General features: G+C 55.5%; 1 protein-coding gene across 1 annotated transcript; it reads right to left on the bottom strand.

Moving 5' to 3' along the window:
- SLC6A7 (solute carrier family 6 member 7) lies at window positions 1–16,796 on the bottom strand (the record flags this gene model as incomplete). The annotated part of the gene is made up of 14 exons (XM_079770832.1): window positions 1–210; window positions 2,403–2,570; window positions 3,134–3,234; window positions 3,443–3,542; window positions 4,021–4,152; window positions 4,411–4,523; window positions 5,193–5,317; window positions 5,437–5,540; window positions 6,412–6,546; window positions 8,148–8,286; window positions 9,802–10,036; window positions 10,193–10,324; window positions 11,966–12,149; window positions 16,764–16,796. The coding sequence occupies 14 exons, from the start codon at window positions 16,794–16,796 to the stop codon at window positions 1–3; spliced, it is 1,911 nt and encodes a 636-aa protein (XP_079626958.1).
- Between the last annotated feature and the right edge of the window lie 6,296 nt (window positions 16,797–23,092).

Raw genomic sequence — 23,092 nt, 5'->3', positions numbered from 1 at the left:
TCACATCATAGACTCCTCCTCCTCGGCAATCTCTCGGTCCACCTCGATGGCGGTGTTCTCGAAGCTGGTGATGCCCCCGTACTTGCGCATGTGCACCATCAGCGGCTTGGGCGACTGGCTACCTGCCAGCGTGGCCACGTACATGCCTGTCCGGTTCTCCTCCAACGATGGGCCCCAGTCCATGGCGGGCCGGCTGGCCTGCTGGAGCCTCTGCAGCAGAGCAAAGACAGCTGTGGAAATAGCCTGAGCTCAAGCAGTGCTTCTTGGGGCCCAGCACCCAGCACCCGGCACCCAGCACCCAGCACCCAGAAAAGACCTTCCACATCACCTGGGTTAGTCCTTGCAACTTGGAGAACTGAGGCAGGAATTAGCTCTGACCTTCCAAGTATCGGGCATTCGGCCTCATTCTGACTCTGATGTCTGACCTTTCCCTCTCCGAGGCCCCGTTTCCATGGAAGGAGGAAGCTGACTAAGAGGATGAGTAAGCTTGGACATTCTAGGTTCCTTCTTCCTCAAACCACATTTCTGAAGCCCTCTGCCCTGCCAGGAAAAAGGGACCCAGACTCTCTAAGGAGGAAAGACAACCGACAGTAGGTGGAGCCCAGGGGGTGCAGGTTCAGGGGCGAGAATGTATGCCATGCCCTTAGCCCAGGGCCTAGCACGGCTCTGCACTCAAACATGGCGACCCTTATTAAAATCTATGGAGAGCATGTCACCCCGCTGCTCAGAAACCTGTCACTGGCTTGGCACCTCACTTGGAATGAAATCCTAAGTGCTCATCACGGCCTCCGTGTCCTGGCCCTGGTCTTCCTCCCTGACTTGGCTCCTGCCACTCTCCCTCTCCCCTCTCTGATCCAGTCACACTGACCTCCTTGCTGTCCCCAAACATGCCAGCCCCTCCTGCCTCTGGGCCTTTGCACTAATTGTTTTTCTGCCTGGAACGCTCTCCCCTTTCCATACCGATCACCTTGTCAAGTTAGTCAGGTGTCTGTCAGGGCTAGAAGCCCTGGTCTCTGAAGGTGTCACTCTGGAGCTGGACAATGACTCCTCTGCAGTGCCCCCCGCCCCCCCACCCCACCCCCAAGACATGCCTCTCCCACCGGCTGTGAGCAGGGCAGCAGAGCAAGGCTTGGGAACCATAACCTTCCAGGGGGACTGGAGCCCTTCACCTGAGCAACCCCTCTTCCTCCTTCCCTTTACAGACACCCTGGCTCTCAAGCAAGAAGACGCGTTTTCTGTAGTAGCACGAGTGGGGCTCCCGAGGTTCAGAGAAGGCAAGGGGTTTGCCCCCAGTCACACAGCAGCTGGACTCCAGGACCCCTGTGGTCTGGGCAGAGTGGCCACAACCCACTCCTGCCAGGAAAGGGCTCTGAGCCCTCTGAGGACAGTGGAAGGGCAGTGCAGCTGTATGGGGAGTGGGGAGGAGTGTGCTGGTAAGCAGGCTGCGGAGGAGGGTGAAGGGTACAGGAGGCCTGATGGGTAGCCAGGTTCAGTGGTGCAAATATCCCCACCAGTGTCCTCAAGCTATCAATGGTTTGACAAGTGGCTAACGGCATTCCCGAGTATTTCACAACTGGCTCTCATGAGGCAGTGCTAGCTGGATCCACACATCTCTGATGCGGGTAGGAGGTGGGGTCCCCTGGCTCTCTCTGCTCGCCTGCAGGCTCGTTCAGCTCTGCTCCCTATGACAGCCTCTTGCCACCAGAGGACTCCATACCCATGGCCTCAGAGGTGAAGGGCTCAGTATAAAGAGGGCACCCTGAGGCTCAGAGAGGGGCAGGATCTCTCCGTGACCACACAGCGTCACAGCAAACCCACGTGCCTGCAAAGGGTCACTACTCCCCTCTTCTGAGGTTTGCAGATCCCCGTGGGTCTCTCCACTAAGCCCTGGCCATGAGGAGGGCTCCCGCCATCATCCCTTTCCCAGGAGCCCCACTGCAGGGCTCCTGGACACAGGAGGAGGGAGACAGTCCCTTCCCACCCCGGGGTCCTTCAATGTTGCCTTCTGCCCCTGAGTCCCATAGGGAAGCTCTGGGCTGGTGACCAGAGTTCAAGTCCTGACCCTGCCTGACTCACTGTGGGGCAAGGGTCTTGTCCTCTCCGCAAGACAAGCAGTCATTGGCTGACATTGGTGGTCTTTGGATTGTGGCCCCCAGAGTCCCTGTGTGATATGAGGGGCCACAGGGCAGGCCTGCAAGCCTACCTCAGCCCAAATAGGTTTGAGCTGATTCATAGCTCAGGGTACGGGTTAGAAAAACTGCTCTTAAAAGAAGCCTGCTTAAAAGAAGCCTGCAAAGCCCTGGATAAGCTATTGGTGCAAGTCTTTTCTGTTTTAGCTGGTGAGCCAGGGCCTGGCCACAGGTCGGGAAGGCTGGGGGTAGGCAAGGTTGCGGCCGACTCACCTCCCAAAGCGAGCCCTCCTCTCGAAGCACAGCCACCAGCATGCCGGCTGGGATCAGGAGGCAGGACAGCAGGCCCATCAGGATGCCCAGCAGCTCCGCCCAGGCTGGGAAGCGGTAGGTGCCGTACTCTGAGGGCTGGTACTTGACGATGCTATACACCAGCAGGGCCTGCAGGGAGGGGGCTCCCAGCATCACAGTGCGCCTTCTGGCCCCAGGACTTAGGATAGCCCAGGGCGGAGCTACCTTAAGGCCCCAGGAAGCCCAGCCCAGGGCCATCCCAAGGCCTGAGACAGCCCAGCCGAGACACCCAGTGTCTGAGATAGCCCAGGCCTAAGTGGTTCCAGAAACCGCGATCGTCCGTCTTTGTTCTGGAGCCGGAGCTAGCTCTGCTCAAGCTCACCCAATGGCCAGGCCTGAGACAGCCCAGCTCTGAAGAACCCTAATTTCTGAGATGGTCTGTCCCTGGCCTGCTCCCACCCCAAAGCTGAGAAAGGAGAGCCTCAAGGCCCAGCCGTGAGGCCCAGAGGCCTGAGAAAGCCGCATTCATTTTGCCAACCAAACTGAGGACGAGGCCCAGCACAGACTCAAAGGCTGGCGGCATCTCGGGGGAGGGGAGTAGACCTGATCCCGGTGCCCGGCCCACCCCTCGGCCCTACCAGACTGAATGCTCAGAGGGGCCCTGCTCTCAGCCCTGGGCCCCAGCCAGCAGCCCTCCCACCCACCCCAGTTACCAGGAGGGTGGCCGGGGTCAGGAACAGCCAGCAGGCCCTGAAGTAGAGGCCCGGCTTGAAGCCCAGCATCATATGGATGTCCCGGCAGAACCTCTGGATGCCTGCACCGGGAGGAGAGGAGCATGGCCTCACCCACAGGTCCCTCCCACAGGCCCCACAAGTGCCAGCAGCCCCTCCTCCACCCAATGGCCCCCACCCAACACCCTGGCCCTTGGGAACAGGGACCCAGTTCCCACAGGGGCCCAGTTCCAGGGGGCTCCCATCTCCCACAGGGGGAGCCTCAACTCCGCCTCTCCCGGCCCCTCTCACCGTACACCCGGGTGACAGCGAGGCATGTGGTGATCACCACCACCATGAGCCCGAAGCTGGCGCTGTAATCGTCTAGAAGGACCAGCCAGTACATGCCCCCCTGGAATACAAGTCACAGCTCTGGGGTCCCCTCACCATGGCCAGGCTCCCTGCTGCAGCCCCTTCTCCAGGCAGGAAGCAGCCAGGCTGGGGAGGGGGGCAACGGGGGTGGGGGAAAGCCAGCTGATGTCAGCATACCCCTGTCCACCCGCCACGCCTATTTGAGTCTGACAGCAGCCTTAGATGCAGGCCCCCGTTTAACTGATGGGAAAACAGACACAGGGAGGTGAAGCCACTTGTCCTGAGCTCACTCAGCAAGTGCAGGAGCGAGGCTTGAACCAGGTCATTCACACTCTAAAGCCAAGACTCTGGGTCATAGGCCAAGGTGCCCCTTGGGAGAGAGGGTCTGGGGTGGTCTAGGTTCCTCCCAAAGAGGTCAAGAAAGTGGGTGGTTCAGGGGGTGCACGGCTGGCCACAGACATTGCCAGCGGTGTCCTCCCAGCCTCGCCCACCAGCCACCCGCCCCCAAAGCCACTCACGTCAGTGGTGAGGACCAGCCCCATCAGGTACATGGCCACGCAGATGAGCCCTGAGAACACGACCTTCTTGGGTCGCAGGTAGTAGGGGAACTCATCTGTCACAGCTGTCACAATGGTCTCCAGAAAGGCAAACTGGGGGGAAGGAAGGGGGGTTTCAGAGTTCTGTCTCCACCACACACATACACTCACACAGATACGGACACACACCACACAGACACACACATATACTACACTCCAGACGCATTACACATAGACACACACAAACATCACACACATCACAGACACACAGAGAGACACAGACACACATATCACACCCATAGACATCACAGACACACACAGATACACACAGCGCACGTGCATGAGGCACCTATTGGAATGGACAAGGCTCACCTGACTGTCCAAACCGAGAGTCAGCAGCATGAAGAAGAAGAGAAAGGACCAGAAGGGCGACAGAGGCAGCATGGTCATGGCCTGCGGGTAGACGACAAAGGCCAGGCCGGGGCCTGGGCCAAGGGCACACGGGGTCAGCAGCCTGGGGCACGTGTCAGGCCCCCACATCCACACTCACACACTCATGGTCGCTTACACCCACCTGAGCAAACCCAAAGATGTCCACTAACTGCACACTTCTGATACTTTATTAACTCCTAGGACACATGCCAGCACATTGTCAGTGCTCAGTAAACATAAGTTGATAAAATAAATGAATTAGTAATGAATAATGAGTAAATTAGTAATACCTTGTTTGAACACACTTATGTACACAACCATTTGCACAAACAATCCCACTAACACACATGCTTAAACATGTCCCGTGGCACAAGACACGGATTCCCAAGATCACTCACAACATCAATTCACTTGCACACAGACATCTCAATACAGGATATGACTCATTTGGACAAGCAAAGAGAGTTACTAATGTGACAAATATAAGACAGCCTCATACAGAAGTTCCTTCATCTCCGGACACAGGTTAATGCACACTCACTTATACATGGCCACCCAGAGACCAGCCGAGACAGGTTCATCTGTGCGTACATGCATGCATGTGTGTACACACACTCAGCACGCCCATCCACAACCTTGCTGGTCCACACTCAGGCTCACTTTCCAGACCCAGCTGTGCCCAACACACACCCTTGTCTACCAGGGCCGGGCAGCCTGCCCACCTGCTTTGGCAACTTGGTCCACAGGCACATCCAGCTCCTGAGACATGTAGCCCAGCACGGAGAAGATGGCGAAGCCAGCCAGGATGCTGGTGATGGCGTTGCCCAGAGTGACGATGAAGGTGTCTCTGCCAGGAGAAGTCCAGGCGCAGGCCGGGTGAACCTCAGTGGAGAAGTCCTCCCCGCCCACCCCGTCCCGCCCCTCTCCTCCCAGCTCTGGCCCTGGGGTCCAGGAGGCTGCACTGACCGATAGATGTTCTGGTGAAACGTGTTGTAGGAGGCAAAGGTGAGGAGACCCCCGAAGCCCACACCCAGGGAGTAGAAGATCTGAAGGGCAGCTTCGATCCACACCTGTGGCGAGAAGGATGCGGACGGAGGACAAAGAGAAGCAGCTGGCACACCGTGGTGTCAGAGCGCCAAGGAAACAGGAGGAAGGAGGTGGGGAGAGAGCCAGTCAATAGGTCCAGGGATGGCGTGGGCAAGGGCCTGGCTCACAAGTGACTTGGGCTGGGAGCAAACTCAGCTTCAACACTTAGACTGTGCCTCTCAGGGCCTCAGTTTCCCCACTCAGGATCTAGAAGGCAATCTCCAAGTTTGGCCTGGTCTGAAGGAAGTAGTTCTTTATGTAAAATTTTCAGGAAATTCAGGTGGACAACAAGCCCATGTAACCCTTAATCTTCCTTCCTGGAGTCAGAGGGACCTGGGTTTGGACCCAGCTCTACCACTCTCTGGCTGTATAGTATGGGAAAGCCACATCACCTCTCCCCTCTGCAATAAGGGAATGGGAGTAGGGTGGTGATGAGGATTAAATGACTACATATATGCAAAGTGCTGAGAGTGTGGTTAGGCACAGTCATTTGTCAATAAGTAAGAAATGATAGCCATCATTGACTAATATTACTAATGCCCTCCGTGGGGTTTGGAATCAAACAGATCTAGGTTAGAATCCCAGCTTTGCCACTCCCTATGTAACCGTAAGCTGATCACTGACTCTTTCAGGCCTCAGTTTTTTCTTCCATGAAATGGGAGAATAATGTCTACTTCATAGAATTGTCGAGAACAATAAATGAAGAAGACAGGACTGAGCACAGTGCCTGGTACTGGAAGCTGACCTCGTGAGGGATTCCTACCCCCTGGCCACTCTTTTCTCCAGGGATCCCTATTTCCACTTCCCAGGTCAGGCCTGACCCCTCCCTCCGCACCCTAGTCCCAATGGCCTCACCTTGGAAGACAACAGGTAGTGGAACTGGGGGGTGAGATAGAACTGGATGCCCTTCCAGGCCCCTGGGAGAGTGACTCCGCGGATCAGCAGCATGACCAGAATGAGGTAGGGGAACGTGGCCGTGAAATACACCACCTGAGAGGCGGCAAGTGGGAATGGAAGGCAGGGTGACTTCTTCTGCCCTGCTCCTCTTCTAGAAACCCCCATCTTATTCCCAAGATGGGAAACAGCCATCAACCTATGATGCTTTTTCCCCCTCCCTCCCTCCCTCCCTCCCTCCCTCGCTCCCTCCCTCCCTCCCTTCCTCCCTCCCTCCTTCCCTCCCTCCCTCTTTTCCCCTCTCCCTTCCTCCCTCCCTCCTCACACCGATCCCATCAGCAAAGTCCTGTCACTGCTTCCCAAGGCTGTCCCAAATCCATCCACCCCCTCCGGCTCCACTGTGGCCCAGTCCAGGCCACCATCACCCCGCCCCTGAAGGTCAGAAGAGCCTCCTGCCCCACATGTCCCCTCCCCCCGCCAGCAAACCCACCCCATGTGGTCATCGGCCAGCATGATCACCAGACTGGACATTCCCAGACTCCCCGCTGCCCTGTCTCCGCCCTCAGCAGACACCATCGAGTCCCAGGCTCCCCGCGGTCTTGGCTTGCACCACGATGACCTCTCCTCTCTTTCTAAAGGCTTTCTCCTCTGGCTTCCTAGTCTTTCTTTTAATGGTTCTCTTCCAAATGGACATCACTTCTGAGTACTTTGCTGAGGGACAGTTCTGATTTATAAATGATTAAGTAAACCATTCAGGTTTCCAAGTCCTTCCAAACAGCTTTATGGCCTTCTCGCCCTTCATAACCTAAAGTGGACACCTGTGGCTTAGTCTGCCCAGCATCTCATTGACCTTCTTCAGATAACAACCCCCTGACTTTCCCCAGCTGGGGCTGACTCCATTCCTGGCTCCTGGGGTGGGCACGTGATCCAAGCCCAGCACTCTACCCTCCTGGCCACAGTGACTGGTTCAGGGATGGGTGTGGCGATCAGCTTACCCAGTAAGACTCACTTCTAGGATTCTGCAAACTGGGGAAAGGGGGAACCCTTCACTAAGCATGTAAAGTGTAGCCCAGAGCTGCTGGGCATCCGCATAAAGAATGAAGCCTGAGAACACGGCTGGGAGACGGGAGAACCACAGTCCTAATAACATTAATTGAACCCCTAGACCTCTTTTCTGCCGAGGCCCACTTGGCTACTTAAAACATCATTCGTAGGCCGTACAAGATTACCAACTTAAAATTAGCCTGCTCTATTTGGTCAAACACTTCATTAACTCACCCCTAATGCTTTGGCAGGGCCAGACCAAATGATTTCTCGGGCCTTATGCAGCCCGTGGGCGGGATGTTCCCTCCACTTGCCTCCTAGACCCAGTCATTCCTGAAGCACACACTCTGCATTTTCCAATCGGTGACAGCTGGGTTCTGGCCACTTGCATCTCAAAGGGCTCTGATTCACAGCCACCCTCCGAGCTTTCAAGAAACACTTCAGAGTGCCAGCACTGGGTCAGGACACAAACCTGAATAACAAATAGGTCCTGCCCTTGGCAAGTTCCTAGTCTAGTCAACCAGCCTAGCCACTGCCCGTCCTTACCTCCACATCTTCCCCAGCTCCATGCCCTTCCCCTTCCCCTCTTAGGTTCAGTCCATGCCCTGCCTCCTCCCAGAAGCCCTCACCCCTCCCAGCCCCTCGGGCCTCACCTTGCCTGAGGACTTCACACCCTTGAGGATACAGAGGAACACGATGACCCAGGCGAGCAGCAGGCAGAGGCAGAGGTTCCAGCGGATCCCCCCGGGGCTGCCGATGCCCTGGCTGCCTTGGATGTGGAGAACGTAGCGGCTGTGGGAGACGAAGGTCTGAGTGTCTGCTGGTCACGCTCCATTGACATGGAGGAAAGCCGTGGCCAGCCTGCGAGGCGATCCTGGCTAGCTTCCGCTTGATTTGGTCTGTCCTCAGACCAGCTCTGCACCTGGAGGCTGCCTCTACAGAGCACATCGCCCAGGCTGCCATCCCCTTTGATTTCCATTTGGATTTGGCTAGTGGGAGACTGGAGGGTGGGAGGAGTGAGGGGTTGGGGTATTTGCACACACACGTGTGCACATGCTTACGCATGCATGCACGCACACATGCATCAGAAGGCCTGGCTGTGACTGCCTTCTTCCATAGCAAGCTCTGGTTGGGCAGCCTTTCCCCCAAGGCTCCAGATCTCCCTGGCTCCAGTTCCCTGGGTCCCTCCGCTTGCTCCTTGGCTCAGGGGTGTTACAGCCACCCCCCTTGCTAGTTCCTGGTGCCTCACCATTCCATGTGGATTCCCTCACACTGTCGCCTCCCTCCACTGAACTCCCTTTGCTAAAGTCTTGGGAGAGTGCTGTCTGCTTTCTGCCTGCACGCCCCCTGACGCAGTGGGTCACGGTGCTTCCATGGAGACCCCAGCAGCTGCTGGACCCCCACGTCACACTTTGGCTTTAAGCTGCAGACCCAAGCTTCACCTTTCCCACTGGCCAGACATACTCCTCAGCAGGTGCACACGCTCTGGGCGGAATTGACACGGACAAACGGGGGAGCTGCATAATAAATCTAGGTTGGAGGCCAAAATATTTCAAGACGTGGGGTCCATCTGGGGGAAGAGTCCTAAGAGCAGCCCTTGGCAGATGAAGGGTAGGGGTACCTGGTCTGTGTCCTCTGGTCAGCCAATGGATGACATCCTATGGAGGAGGGACTATTCTCATCCCAAACCTTTACAGAGGCAGAAACTAAGGCCCCAAAAGGTTACTATCACTGTTAGTACCTTCACCGTCGTCAGTATTATCAGCTAGCATTTATTGAGCACTTGCTATCCACCAGACTGGATGGCAAAATTTATATACCTTCCTTCCTTCCTTTACTCCTCGTGGCAACCCTCTGAAATACTATTATCATGCCCACTTTAAAGCTACAGCATCAGGCCCTAGCCAGCTTTTCTCAGTGGATAGAGCATTGGCCTGTGGACTGAAGGGTCCTGGGTTTGATTTCTGGTCAAGGACACATGCCTGGATTGCGAGCTTGATCCCCAGTAGGAAGCGTGCAGGAGGCAGCCAATCAATGATTCTCTCTCATCATTGATGTTTCTGTCTCTCCCTCTCCCTTCCTCTCTGAAATCAATAATATATATATATATATATAATTTTTTTTAAAGATAAAGCATCAGAAGCCAAATAAGTTGTTTAAGGTCACATAGCTGGTCAGGTGAATAGCTGGGATTAGAACTCAGAGTCCACCAAATAATAGCATCTTTGAAGTGAACACTGGGCCCCTTGGGGACTCGGGCTCATTCCTGCCCTCCCCCGACCCCCCAGCGCGTGGGCCCTCCCAGACCTCCAGTACTCCTCGCTGGGGCTGACGGTGCTGGTGAGGTTGAGGGGCAGGGCCCCGTTGCCATCCTTGGAGCCTCTGTGCTCAAGGCAGAGGTCTGTGTTCCACCAGTTGCCACAGTGCTCCCAGGGCAGGTCGCTGGTGAGGGAGGCGAAGAGGTAGAAGAGGACGTAGGCGATGATCATATTGTAGTAGATGGCCACCAGGCCCACAATGAGCAGCATGGCCGCGCCGGCACCTGGCGTGGCGACAGGGGCTGCCCTTAGGCCATGCCCTCCTTGGGGCCGGCTGTGTTTCCTCCCAGAAGCCCTCCCTTTCTGGAGGTTAAAGGGAAGGGGGCAATCACCTGGCCTCCCCCAGGCCCAGACCACTCCGGGGACCCCTGAGGCCTCACCTTTGAAAAGGGGGCTGATTTTCCAGACGGCCAGGGGTCCCAGGCTGGAGAACTGGCCCAGAGAGAGCTCGAGGAAGAAGAGAGGGATGCCGCAGATGGCCAGCATGAGGAAGTAGGGCACGAGGAAGGCACCTGCGGGGAGGGGTGGGGGCAGGGTCTCAGGGGTCAGCTCCCCTAAAGCCCAGCTCTAGCCCCGCCCCACCCCTGACCAGTGGACACCACCTGTGACCTGAGGGAACACTTCTCCTGTGGCTTGGGACTGTCTTCTTTTCTACCATCAATCACTGAGGGCCAAGGGGTGGACAGAGATTCACTCACCTCTATAGCCCCAGTGCCTAGACCAGGGCTGGGCTCAGAGCAGACACTGAATGAACAAATACATGAATAAACGAGTGACTTCCCTGCTGAAGGAAGGGCAAACTCCTCAGGGCCGAAATCGAAATCGAGCCTCCCATCTACCTGCCCACCCCCCTCCCTTGCCACCTCAGATGCTCGTGGCTGCCACCTGTGGTCCCATGTGCCCAACATCTCTCCCCCATTTCTTCACATATTGGCAGCCAACTCCTTAGAGAACTTCCCACCACCATATGGCTCTGGAGGGGCTGCCAGTGACAGCAGCCAACCCCTGCCCACCTCCTCATGGGCACATATCCCAAGCCAGGCCAATTAGAGACCTTCTCTGCAATTCTATATAGATTCATTCGGATGGCACTTCTGAGGAGGAAGTCATTCCAGAGTTGTCTCTGGCCACCCAACTGCAAGGAGGAAGCCTGTCCCAGGAAAAAATGAGGCCAGCATACAGAGGGAAAAAGAGTCAGGAACTGGGGGATGGGGTGGGGGTAGGGGGGGGCATGCAGAGAGAACTGGGGATATTATGAAGTTCCTGGAGCTTCAGAGCCCAGCTCCAGACCTCCCCTTCCCAGTCATATCATTCATCTGTCGTTGCTTCGTGTACATTTATTTGGATTTCCGTCGCCCTGACAATACGAGCTTCTTTGACAGGTTTGGTACAGATGGGAGGAGATACGGATTGCTGGTGGGCGTGCACTGGCTCTGCAGAAGATAGTCCTGGGTGGGATGTTGGGTCGGCCACTGTGTGACCTTAGGCAAGGAACTGGCCTCTCCAAGCCCAGGCTTCCTCACCAGGACAAAGGTGCCCACCCAGGAGGGCTGTTGTCAGGGTTAAAGGAGACAGGCATGGAGAGCATCAAGCCCGGGGCTGGCAGATGGTGAGTGCTCAACCCCAGCTATTGTAATAAGACTTAGAACAGTCACTTGATGGAGAAGGAGGGACAACAGATAATTTGTTTAAGATGGCAGAGACTCTGTGTTCGCAGTCAGAATGGAAGGAACCAGGAGAGGAAGAGAGATAGAGGATTCACGAGCAGGAATTATTGATAGAGTAAGGATCTGGAGGAGGTGGGGGGGGGGGGGGGTGCCGATATTGAGAGTGCAGGGATCACTGACAGACAGATACAGCTCTTCCTCATGAAGTAGAGGCAGCCCTCTGGCCATCACTCAGGGCCCAGGAAATGCCAAGGCTTAGGGCTCACTGTGTCATACCCATGAGGGAGAGGGAAGAGGGGCCTGGGTGATGAAAGGGACAAGGCAGGCGACTCCCTCTTTCCAGTCCCAGGTTGCTATAAAACCACTTTCAACTAATTCTGCTCAAGGTCCAATAGGAGTCGGTAGCTAAGGCCATTTCAAACCTCAGTCCACCCGGAGCCTTGACCCATCACTCGGCCGCCCCTCAGGCAGACCTCAGGCCCATACCTCCTCCGTTGGTGTAGGCTCTATAGGGGAAACGCCAGACGTTCCCCAGGCCCACACAGTAGCCAATGCAGGACAGCAGGAAGTCCAGTTTGCCTGTCCAGTTCCCCCGGTCTGCGGCAAAGTCCACATCCAGGTCTACATCACCCTGGTCACTCGGGGTCATCAGCAGGTCTGGAGTGACGGGCTGCCAATAAGAGAAACCAAAAGGGTGAAAGAGAAAGGTGAGGCTAGATGGAACTGTGACCACCAATACAAGGATATACACTTGAATAGGGCTCCAAGAAAGACATTCTATTGGTTCAGATGATCAATTCCTCTCATCTGGGCTAACACGGCCCATAAGCAGGAGCCCCTCGAGGTTTCCGGTGACTGCAAACTTATGAGACCAGCAGGGTTACTCGGGCACTAAGAAAGCCACCTTGATCTTCGTTTGGCTACCGCAGAGGTCAAATCAAGGGATGGTTCTATTTTGAAGATGACAACAAGGATGATAATGATGGTGATCTTACAAGAGTCACCGTGCATTGAGCACTTACTATGATTATGCAATAAACATTTTACTCCCATTACTTGATTTCATTCTCAAAACAACCCTGTGAGCTAAGTATTCATCTAAGCTCCATTTCAATGACGGGGAAAACTGAAGGTCAAAGAGGAGTCCTGCCATATCTGAGGTTTTTACAAGGGGAGTGGGAGAGCTTCCTGAAGTCCAAGCCCCTGTCTTCAAACACAGCGCTGAAGTTTAGCTGCTCCATTCTGGGCACCATATTTTAGAAAGACACAGGCAGTTTGGAGCGTGTCCAAAGGGCGGGTGGCCAGACTGGAGGTTGCTCAGGAAAAGCGGTTACTTGAGGACAAGAGGAAGGAACTGGGAACGCTGAGCACAGAAAGGAGAGGGCTTGGAGGGACCCTGAGCTCCCCTGAGGAAGGGAGTAGACTTACGCTCAAGGGGGCCTACAGAGGACTGTGAATTTTAGTTCACCAGCAGGAAGTCGCTATTTAGGCACCGATCTGTCTCAGAAGTCATAATCTTCTTGTCACTGGAGGGCAGATGTATACAGAGGGAATGGAGGCCAGCTGTCCCTAAGGGCCCCCTTGTGATTCAAGGAGGGCGGGAAGTCCACCGCATTCTCCCTTCAGGCTGGGGCTAGGAGACGGATCAGCTGCTTGGAATCCTGGCCCCAAGGGATGTGAGCTAGCACGTCCACGGACTGCCTGGGCTTAGGGCCTGGCATTAAGCCCAAAGATACCAGGATGACCTCCTAAAACCCAGAGAGCAGCTTCCATACGTGACTCCAGGAATGGGCCAGAAGAGAGGGGCAATCCTACCTTTCCTGCTTGCCTCTGAAAGTCTCACCTTATGGCGGAAAAAGATGGAGCTGCAAAGAAGGCCAATTATGAAAGACATTCATGGTTTTCAGAGAGAAAGAAGCCCCTGCTCCCCACTGAGGAGTGGTTGTGGGGAAGCCGTGATGCCACTGAACTGGGAGTCAGGAGACCACAATTCTAGTCCGGGTCTGTGCCAATTCACCGTATGACTTTAGGGAAGAGTCTCCTGGGCCTCAGTTTCCCATCTGGACACTGCGGGGATTAGATAGGCGAGTGTTTCCAAAAACACATCCCTTGGTAGTCAGTGGAACAAATGACTCTTGACTCAAAGGACTTGGGAAAAGCTGGGTTAACACAGGTAAGACAGGCTTCTTTTCACGGACTTGTCAGATCCTTTAATGGACCAATAGGCACTGTGACTCTCCAAATAGGGACTGGAATAGACAGTATTTCCCAATCCTACTTAAGAAAAGGGTTTCAAGGAGCTGGCCTGCCATGATATACTTGGGGAAATACAGATCTAGACAATCTCTACCTAATAGTCTCTGGCTCTGATGTGTGAGGCAAGATTCTTCGCTGGAGACACCTGCAGTGGTCGAGGACCAGGCCAGATTCACACCGAGGGGCTCAGGAAAGAGCTACCAATCAGGGTTGTGTTTTGCCCTAACATCGCCCTTCCTGCCACCAGACCAAGTAGGTGTCTACACACAAATCAGCTGGCGACGGAGGAGGCTTTGCTGGGGATTTGTCACAGGAGCATTGCTGGGATGAGGAGTGCAGGTGTCAGAGGACTGGATGTGTCTGGCTGTGGTGACAGGGTTGGTGCAATAGGCTCGGGTGGCAGAAATGGGGTAACAGTGTTGGGTTGACTCTCAGTGATAGTGAGGAGCATGGGGGGTGATCCTGCCTGAGGAAGGGTAGTGGTGACCGGGACAGCCTGGCGTGATTATGGGTGATGGTGACAATCAAGAAGAACACGAAAAGCTGCTTTTTAAGAAAATGGGCTCCCAGGGTTGAAATATATGCCTGGCGGTTCTTTAGCTGTGACCTCGGCTGGGGTTAGGGTAGCAGCAGCTCTCAGACCTATCTGAAAACTGCCCCTTCCCCCTGATGCCTTTTCCCTCACCACCTGGGTAAGCATCAGCCCTCCGGAACCACGCACTCTTAGGTAAGCTCCAGGAGGGATGGGATAATGCCAGATGACACGGACGGTTACTGAGTGGTGAGGCAAGCCTGTCACCCTGAGAGCCCCCCCAACCCCATCCCGGCCAGCTGGCAGGAAGGCCCGATAATGAGGTTCCTCTGATCCCTTCTGAGAAGCTGCTGCCCTTTCTATGTTCACAGAGCGGCCCGGCTCTCTGTTTCCATGGTGACAAGAGTTCCAAGAGCTGGATGCTGCCAGCTCTCAATCCCTCTCTTCCCCCGATCAGAGGAAGCCTGTTTCTGCTCCAGGGGCAGGGAATGGGGTCCTCCATCGCTGGAGGAGCCCCCAACCCCACCATGGAGTGAATCCCAGGGGCTGGAACAGAGGATGGAACCAATTGGGAGACAGCGGGAAGCAACCACATCAATGGGGCAGGGCTAGAAGCTTAATGAGTCAGTTTACACTTCCGCTGGGTGTGAGGCTCCCACTCCAGATTACCCCTCCCCTCCATTCCCCACCCCGAGTCAGAAGGAACACACCTGAGTTTGGCAGACCTACACCTCCTCTTTTAGGGACCAGCAGATATAGGTCACCAGCAGCGCCAGGGGCTGGGAGAGGTAGGACCGCGTAAGCCAAGGCTCTCATACCTTTTTCAGGATGAGAGGCGATAGGAATCCTGAACCCACGTTCATCAGTGTGTGATGAGTTTCAGGGAGGAGGAGGGATGAGCCCAAGGTCAAACAGCAAGTTAAGGGCAGAGCAAGACCAGGACCCAGATCCCTGACTCTCAGCCCAGTACTCATTTCTGAACATTGTTGCTCCTTTGCGGATACCTGGCATTTCCTGCCTCCCTGCCCCCTTCTGCTTCAGACCAAGGGAGGGGACCCTGAGGCTAGGTGGCCCCACCCCTGCTCTGCTGGTCCCAGGTTGCTCAGCCCACCTTCAGGAAAGCAGTAAGCTACACCCCTCTCTGCCGTGGCTTCCTTGTCTATAAAGTGGGGATAATAAGCTGTAGCTCCCAGAATTGTTGGGGGATCACAGGAGATCAGGCTTCACAAAACATGGCTATTTACATAATGTGTGGCCCAACAGCAACGAGGGGAGGGATTCCTGTGGGGAGGGGAGGAAAAGGAAGAGAAGAGAAAATAGCCAGGCAGAACTCAAGACCCAAGAGACCCTCAAATGGCCCAAAGAAGTTACTCATGTCAGGAGGAAAAAGGACCCACTTATCACCGTGGTCCCACGCGGCTGACCAAGGGCAGAGAGCTTGAATAAATAGGGGAGAGCCTTGGAGGAAGGGAGTGGTCAATAACGCCAGCCCCGATGGACAATTGTCTGGCATCCACCAGCACCTGTGACAGGGGTCCTGCTTTGGTGCTGACACGGGGGGTGGACAGGCAATGGTCCAGGTTAGAGAATGGACTTGCCCAAAGCCACAGGGTAAGGAGCATCTGCAGAAATAGTGCCCTGGAGTTCTGACTCCTTGGCTGGGACTGGTAGTTTTAAGCCCAAAGCCAGAAAACATGGCCAATACTCTCCCGCCCCAGGCCTGTGCCACTTGGCTGGGAGGTCCAACCCCACAGGACAAGGTGGGGAGGGGCTGAGGGCTGGGCCCAGGGCCCAGGAACACACAGATTTGGCCGCCTCTCTCATGCCAGCTCTCACCCCCATATCCCTTGGGTCTCCAAGTTCCTCACTCCTTGCCTTTGCCTCCTTCTGCCCTGCTGAGGGGCAGCCTGGGTTCTTAGCAGGGACACTAAGCTGCCTGGGGAAGGAAGGGAGTGGGGAGGAAGCAGGTGGTGGGCCCCGGCAGGCAGGAGCAGGGGCTGGATGGCAGAATCTGCTTCAGCTCAGGGTGCACCGGCGGCGAGGACCAGGCCCATGTCGGCGCACCGCCCCCCCACCCCATCCCTCCGCCCCACCTCCCCTACCCCGAAATTAGTCCAGCTCAAGGCTGGTGCTCTGCAATTCTACCCACCCCCACCCCCACCGCCGTCCCCCGGGGGTTAGGGGGATTGGAGAGGGGTGGGTGCCTGGCCCTAGCCACCCCTACTTCCCGCCTCCTGGGCTGCAGACACCTGTTCCCAGGACCTGGCCCAGTGAACCCCAGGCCTAAACACACTACCTCCCGACCCTCAGACAGGGGTGGGGTGGTATGGGGTGGCACAGGCCGTGACCCGTCCCTCCCTGCTATCCAATTCAGCCCGGCCTTCCCCAGAGCTCGGAACTGGGTCCTGGTGCCCCCCTGCCTTCCCGGGGCCTCGCTGGGGGCGGGCCTCTGCACTCCCCTCTCAGGTGCGCCCCCAGCCCGCCCTGGTGCCCTACCTTTCGTAGTTGAGCTTCCTGGAGCTTCTTCATCTTGGAGGGCAGGTTGCCGGGGCTTCCCGGCTTGTCTTCCTTTCAGCGCAGAGCGCAGGGAGCGAGCGACAGAACGGGAGATGCGCCGCCGGCCAGCGCCGCGCCTGTGCCCCGGCGGCTCCGTGCACCGGCTTTGGGGGCGCGAGCGCAGGCGCTGCCGTCTGTCGGCTGCGGGTGTGGGGCGCAGAGCGGAGCTGCGAACGCCAGTCTTTCTCTACGCAGGGCCGGAGGCTGGGGAGGGGTGCACGGCTGCGCCCGCAAAGACACCCAAATGGACAGACAGCGGAGGGGTAGGGATGGGGGGATGCGCGTCCCCTCGCGCAGAGCTACGATTGGAGGGGCCAAGCGCGTAAGGTGGGGGTGTCTGCGATGGAAATCCTTGGAGGTCTGAAGGCCTCCGTCACAGTCTCCTGCGTGACCTTGGGCAAGTAACCTCCCCTCTCTGGGCCTCTCTTTCCTCAGCTGGGCACCAACAGTCCGCTGTGGGTTCCAGCATCCCAGTGCCTCCTCTTCTTGGCTGTGTGACCTTGCCCACATTGCTTAACTTCCCTGCACTGCCACGTCTTCATCTGGAAAATGGGAATAAGAATCTTACTTCCCTGCCCTAGCTGGTTTGGCTCAGTGGATAGAGCGTCAGCCTTCGGACTGAAGGGCACATGCCTGGATTGTGAGCTCCATCCCCAGGAGGGGGCATGCAGGAGGCAGTCAATCAATGATTCTCTCTCATCATTGATGGTTCTATCTCTCCCTTCCTCTCTTAAGTCAATAAAAATAAAAGAATCTTAGTTCCCTTATGAGGAGTTCAGGGAGATGGTGCATGGAAAACATTTAGCACGGGGCCAGGGACATAGTAGGGGCTCAACATTTGTTGCCCACTCCTGCCATTGGTCAGATACTTACCCAATCATCCAATCCACCAATATTTATTGAGCACCTAAAGTGTATCAGTTCCTAGGCTAGGTCTTAGTTCATCGACACAGTGACCTGGGGCGGCAGATGATAGTATCCCTATTTTACAAACGAGGAACCTGAAGCACAGAGAGGTTAAGTTTCTCACTCAAGGTCACACAGCTGGTGAATGACACCAGTGGCAGAGTCGGGCCTCACGGAGATTCCAGGCCAGTAGTGGTCCTGAACACCCCCTTTTCCCTTGGGATGGAAGTGAAACAGGGAGGTTTGGGCAAGAAGAAACAGCGCAAGCGCCACTGTGTCGTTGTGATGGTTTGTGACGTAGATCATGAGCACCTGGGCTCCTGTCCACCACCAGCAGTATGACCAGGGGAATGTTGTGATTGCACATCTGTCAAATGGGCCACCAACCAGCCCTCGCCTGGCTGACCTCATACAGCAGCGATTTTCAACCTTTCTTCATCTCATGGCACACATAAACTCATTACTGAAAGTCTGCGGCACACCAAAAAATACATTATTTTTTGCCAATCTGACAAAAAATAAGCATAATTTTGTCACATTCACATAAGATGGCTATTGTTGTGCTGGCTGTTGTCATTTTTTTATTTGACAATCTAAGGGAAAAGAGGTCAGTGCCCCTGACTAAATAGTCAGGTATTACATGTTTTAAAAATTCTTGCAGCACACCGGTTGGAGATTGCTGCCTTAGTGTTGTAAGGTTCCAGAGAGCCTGTGGCTAGGATGGGAAATTATTAGCTAGAGTGATTATATGCATTGGTTTTGTGGGACTGAACCAGTAGTGCTAGTGAACCTGGTATATGCATTAAAAATTGTTCCCCTTTCACTCTTTAAATTTTTTTTTTTAAATTGATTTCAGAGACGAAGGGAGAGGGGGAGAGAGGGAATCATTGACCGGCTGCCTCCTGCACATGCCACACTGGGGATGGAGCCTGCAACCTGGGCATGTGCCCTGACCGGGAATGGAAACGTGACCTCCGGATTCATAGGTCGATGTTCAACCACTGAGCCTTGCTGCCTGGGCCCCTTTCACCCTTAAAAGTGTCCCAGCTCAGACACTATTTCATAGGGTCATCCTACCATCAGCCAACATGGGGAGGCCTTTGAGGAGAGTAAAGATAGGAGCTGCTATCTACACCCCTGGAGCCTGGCAGGAGGTGGGAAGGGTTAAATCAAAGCAAGAGCTTGGGAAAAGGCCTGGTCTGGTCCATCCCGGGCCCAGCTCCCCTCCCCAAGTTCCACCAGCTGCTCCTTCCTTGAACCTGGCCCCCCAGAGCAGGCCAGGGGCTCTCCGGACCCAGGAGGAAGGAGCCCCTGGGCCGTGAGTGTGAAGGGAAGGAGCATTCATCCAGCCCTACTGTGTGTACTGGATGAACTCGTATCCGATATCGATTTTCGACTCTTTCTAGCAGCCTGGGAGGACAGGTTTGTGCAGCCCCATTTGGCACCTGAGGACACCGTCTCAGAGGCGTGAGGTCACTGAGTCTCTGAGTTTTGAGATAAAACAAGAGGGTCATGGGCTGTGCCTGGGGCTCCCAAGGAGGCCCGGCCAGTACCCTCCTTCCTCCTCCCTCGACACAGCTTTACAGAACCACCCCCTCCCACTGGCACCCTGGTTTCGTTAGACCCCATGGAAGGCACAGAGAACCATAGGAACAGGGAACAGAAGCAAGGCATTAGCTCCAGAGCCTCTTGTGGGCCCTTCCCAGCAGCACCTGCTCTCCCTAGATCCAGCCCTGGAGGGAGCCAGCCCTAGGGGACCGGGAAGGAACAGGGCCGGGGCTTCAGCCTTCCTGAAGCAAACGCATCATGGGGTGACTACTGAGCGTCAGCCGAAGTCACGGGGCGCACCTGGTCCTGGGCCCACACCTTTCATGTGGGGAAACTGAGGCCCGGAAGAGGTAGGACTTTGCAAACTCACTCTGTGGAGTAGAGCAGGGTCAGGCCTGGAGTCTAGGGGTCCGGCCCCACCCAGGCTGTACCCTGAGATCACACCTTTCTGCTGTCCTCTCCCCACCACAGCCGCTCCGGGGGAAATCTGTACTTTATAAAACAAACAAAGCCCCAGCATTGGAAGACGTGGTCCATATAAGTCAATCTACCCACTGAAGCCCCAGTTTTATGATCATACAACTGACCACGCAGTCAGCTACCAAGCATGGGGGACCATTGCTAGCATCCCAGAGGAAGTCGGGGTCCTACTTGGCAGAGGAACTACTTAGGAAACCAAACCAGTGAGTGCTCAATCTACCTTCCTCTTCCCCTCCCCTCCTCTCTCTCTTCTGGTCTCACATCAAAAGTGAGATGGAGATGTGTGCTAATTTAAGGAGAGTGCCAGATGAAAATGTACTTCCTGTTATTATATAGGGAGATATTTTTAAATGCACATAAATAAACATTTTTAATTTGCTTTAATGTTCAGACTTTATAGCTGTAGAGCATGTGTTTTGTTATACCCGTGAGTGGCGACTGTGAAAAATGAGGATCCAGATTGCTAGCCCATCTGGTGTGATTCTGAGGAAGTGGTTCCGGAGCAGCCATGCTAGGCTAGGATTGCCCTCCACAGCTGCCCTGTCCGAGGCCTGCTGTGCCCCAGGCTCTGCATTCCACTCGCTGGGCCTCTCAGCCACCCAGAGCCAGGCTGGTTTTCTTGGAGCCCCACAGTCCTCTGTCCCCCCATTGTAACCTGTTACACACACACACACACACACACACACACACACACACACACACACACACGGGCTGCTGGAGACTTCCTGTGTGAGAACACGCCACTCCCAGCCCTGAGCTGGGTCCTTCCGAGAGCTGGGCTGTGACCCTCTCTGCTCAGCCCACACCAATCTCTGGCAATCAGTGATGGCCTCCGCTAGACTGATGTTCTCAGCATGGCATGAAGGGTCGAGAAGGGAAATCATGGTGCTGATGGGCATGTTTCTGGTTCAGTAGAAGCCGTGACCAGGCCCAGGGCCTTCAGGGGCCAGGCTAGGCCAGATCTGACTTTTGGCTGGACCCCGGGTCTCCAGGATCAATGCAGAGCCTGCCAACCGGCGGGAACATCCCTTAGCACGGGGGTCTATGAGGACATGAGAGGTCCCTTTCCTGAGTCTTACACCTGGTGGAACTCTCCAGGTGACGGGGAACGCACTACCTCACACGCCAGCCCGTGGCGCTGCATGGAAGTTGTTTTAGAGAAGTTTCCTTTTTCACAGCATTCACACTACTTGGCAGGTGATCGCCAACCCAACCTGCGGGCCCCACCCATCCCCTGGTCTCCCATGTCGGTAGCAGCTGCGGCTCACCCAGCCTGCCAGGCCTGGCCACTGACCTCCTGCCAGGAAGGTCTTCCGGTAGCTGGGGACAGGCTCGCCCTGCCTCAGATCTTCCCAGCCGCCATCTGTCCTCAGCATTGGGGGTGGGGTAGTCAAAACATCAGTCAGGCCTGGCAGCCTGTCACACGGGGATGCAACAGCTCTGAGCAGGTGGCAGAAACCCAGAACTTACTATGTGCGAGGCCCTGTTCGGAGGTAGGTTAGAGTATTTTTTTTTTTTTCCTTCCATTTGACAAATGAGGAGGCTGTGGCTCAGAGAGGCTAAGGAACGTGCCTGAACTCTCACAGCTTGGACGTAATTAGGCTGGAGCCCAGGCCACCTGACAAAGCCTGCTACTAAACACTGAGTCACAGCTGAAGTGTGGCCCTCCAGCCCACGGAACCCCCACACTCCAGAGCGTAGGGTGTCCAGTGGGGCGCTGGCAGGTGCTCGTAGGGGGCCCCTGGGTAGTGAAGCATGGGGAATGCCGGACTAAAGAAGATTCAAGGGGTGTCTTTGCTGCGGGACTTGTCAGAGCCTTTGCTGTGCTGGTGCAGCACCGTGACTCGCCCAGAAGTGTCGAGTATGCAGGACTTCCCAAACGTATTTGACCAGAGCCCCTTACTTTTGGTAAACCAGCTCCCCAGTTTTAGATGGGGCACAAGGCCCAGAGAAGGGAAGTGGTTACCTCAGGTCACACAGCAAATGTTTTTGATGATCGGAAAACCACAATCACTGCCAGCCCCCCTCCCACCAACCCTCTTCTGCTCCTAGGACCCTGGTCCTTCCCCTGGCACACCAGGTTCCTCTGCTTTAGGTGCCCAGCACCTTCAGTGAGGCCACCTCTCCCAGGCCACCACCAGGAGGAGAGAGGAGTGCCTGCTGCCTTGCAGGGGCTTGTGTGTGGGAGGGATCCGCCTCGTGCCTTGTTGTCATGTGCCCCGGAGCAAAGGGCAGGCTGTGCACACCTTTTATGGCTGGGCCACCTCCCAGAACAGTAAACAGAGGGGCAGGCAGCTGGCACTGGAGCCCTCCAGGTAGCAGACTCCTGGCCACCTCTGAAAGGGAGTTGAGAACAGCAGCTTTCCTCAGGGGTTTAAAAAATTATACGTTAAGTTCATACAGCTCAGACTCTTTATTACCATTCCTCCCTTCTTGGCCTGACAGCACCCACTAGTCCTTTAGGCACCTGCTCAGACCTCACCTCCTCCAGGAAGCCCTCCAGGAGAAACTCAGTCCCTGAATCATGCTCTGCTCTCCGAGGCCCAGAGCATAACTCAGGCTGGGGACTTCTGGGGGGCACAGCCATGCCTGGCACATGTGGGTGCCCAATGAATACTGTAAAATCCTGAGCTGAAAGTGTTTGAATAAATTCAGAAGACTGCTATATTGAGTCTGATGATTCTGCTTACAAAACAGACTTAAAATTTTACATGGTCTCATAGACTTACTCTAACAATGTCATGTTTTAATCGTTCAAATGCATTTTAAAGGTGACCTTGGTGTAGGCCGACGGAGACTGAAAGGGCTTATGCAAGTGTCAGGAAAGGGGGAGGATGACTTATACTTAACATGTCCTTTAATGCTACGTAAAATGATTTTGATGCATCTTTAAAAAGAGGAAAAAAGTTTATTCTTGAAGCTGTATCCAAGAGATTCCACTCTATGTACAACCCTTGCCCAGCCGTGAGCTCTGCTTGGTCCAGAGAAAGTCCTGCGAGGGCCCACTGCGGCCGGGGCCCTGAGGGACAGCCTGAGGGACAGCCTGGTGAGGTGGGGCTTGGCAGGGCGGGCTCTGACCTCTGTCCCCCTCCAAGGGCCGCCCCCACCCTGGAGCCCCATTGAAAGTACTAGTGAGGGGATCTGGCTCTGCAGCCCAGAGGGGACAATCAGCAGAGCCTCTCGGGCCCATTCCTGTGGGCTTTTGCTCTGCGTCAGCCTGGAGCGGTTCAGGGTGTGTTAGGATGGGGGCAGGTAGAGGCGAGGCTGCAGGACCAGGCAGGTAGGAGCTGGTCACATTCCTCCCCACAGGTCAACATTCCATCTTCCCTCAGCTC

Source organism: Cnephaeus nilssonii (genome assembly GCF_951640355.1).
Source record: "Cnephaeus nilssonii genome assembly, chromosome: 5".
NCBI classification, from domain to species: domain Eukaryota; kingdom Metazoa; phylum Chordata; class Mammalia; order Chiroptera; family Vespertilionidae; genus Cnephaeus; species Cnephaeus nilssonii.
The sequence above is the reverse complement of the archived record's forward strand: the minus strand, read 5'-3'. Positions and strand labels throughout refer to the sequence as shown.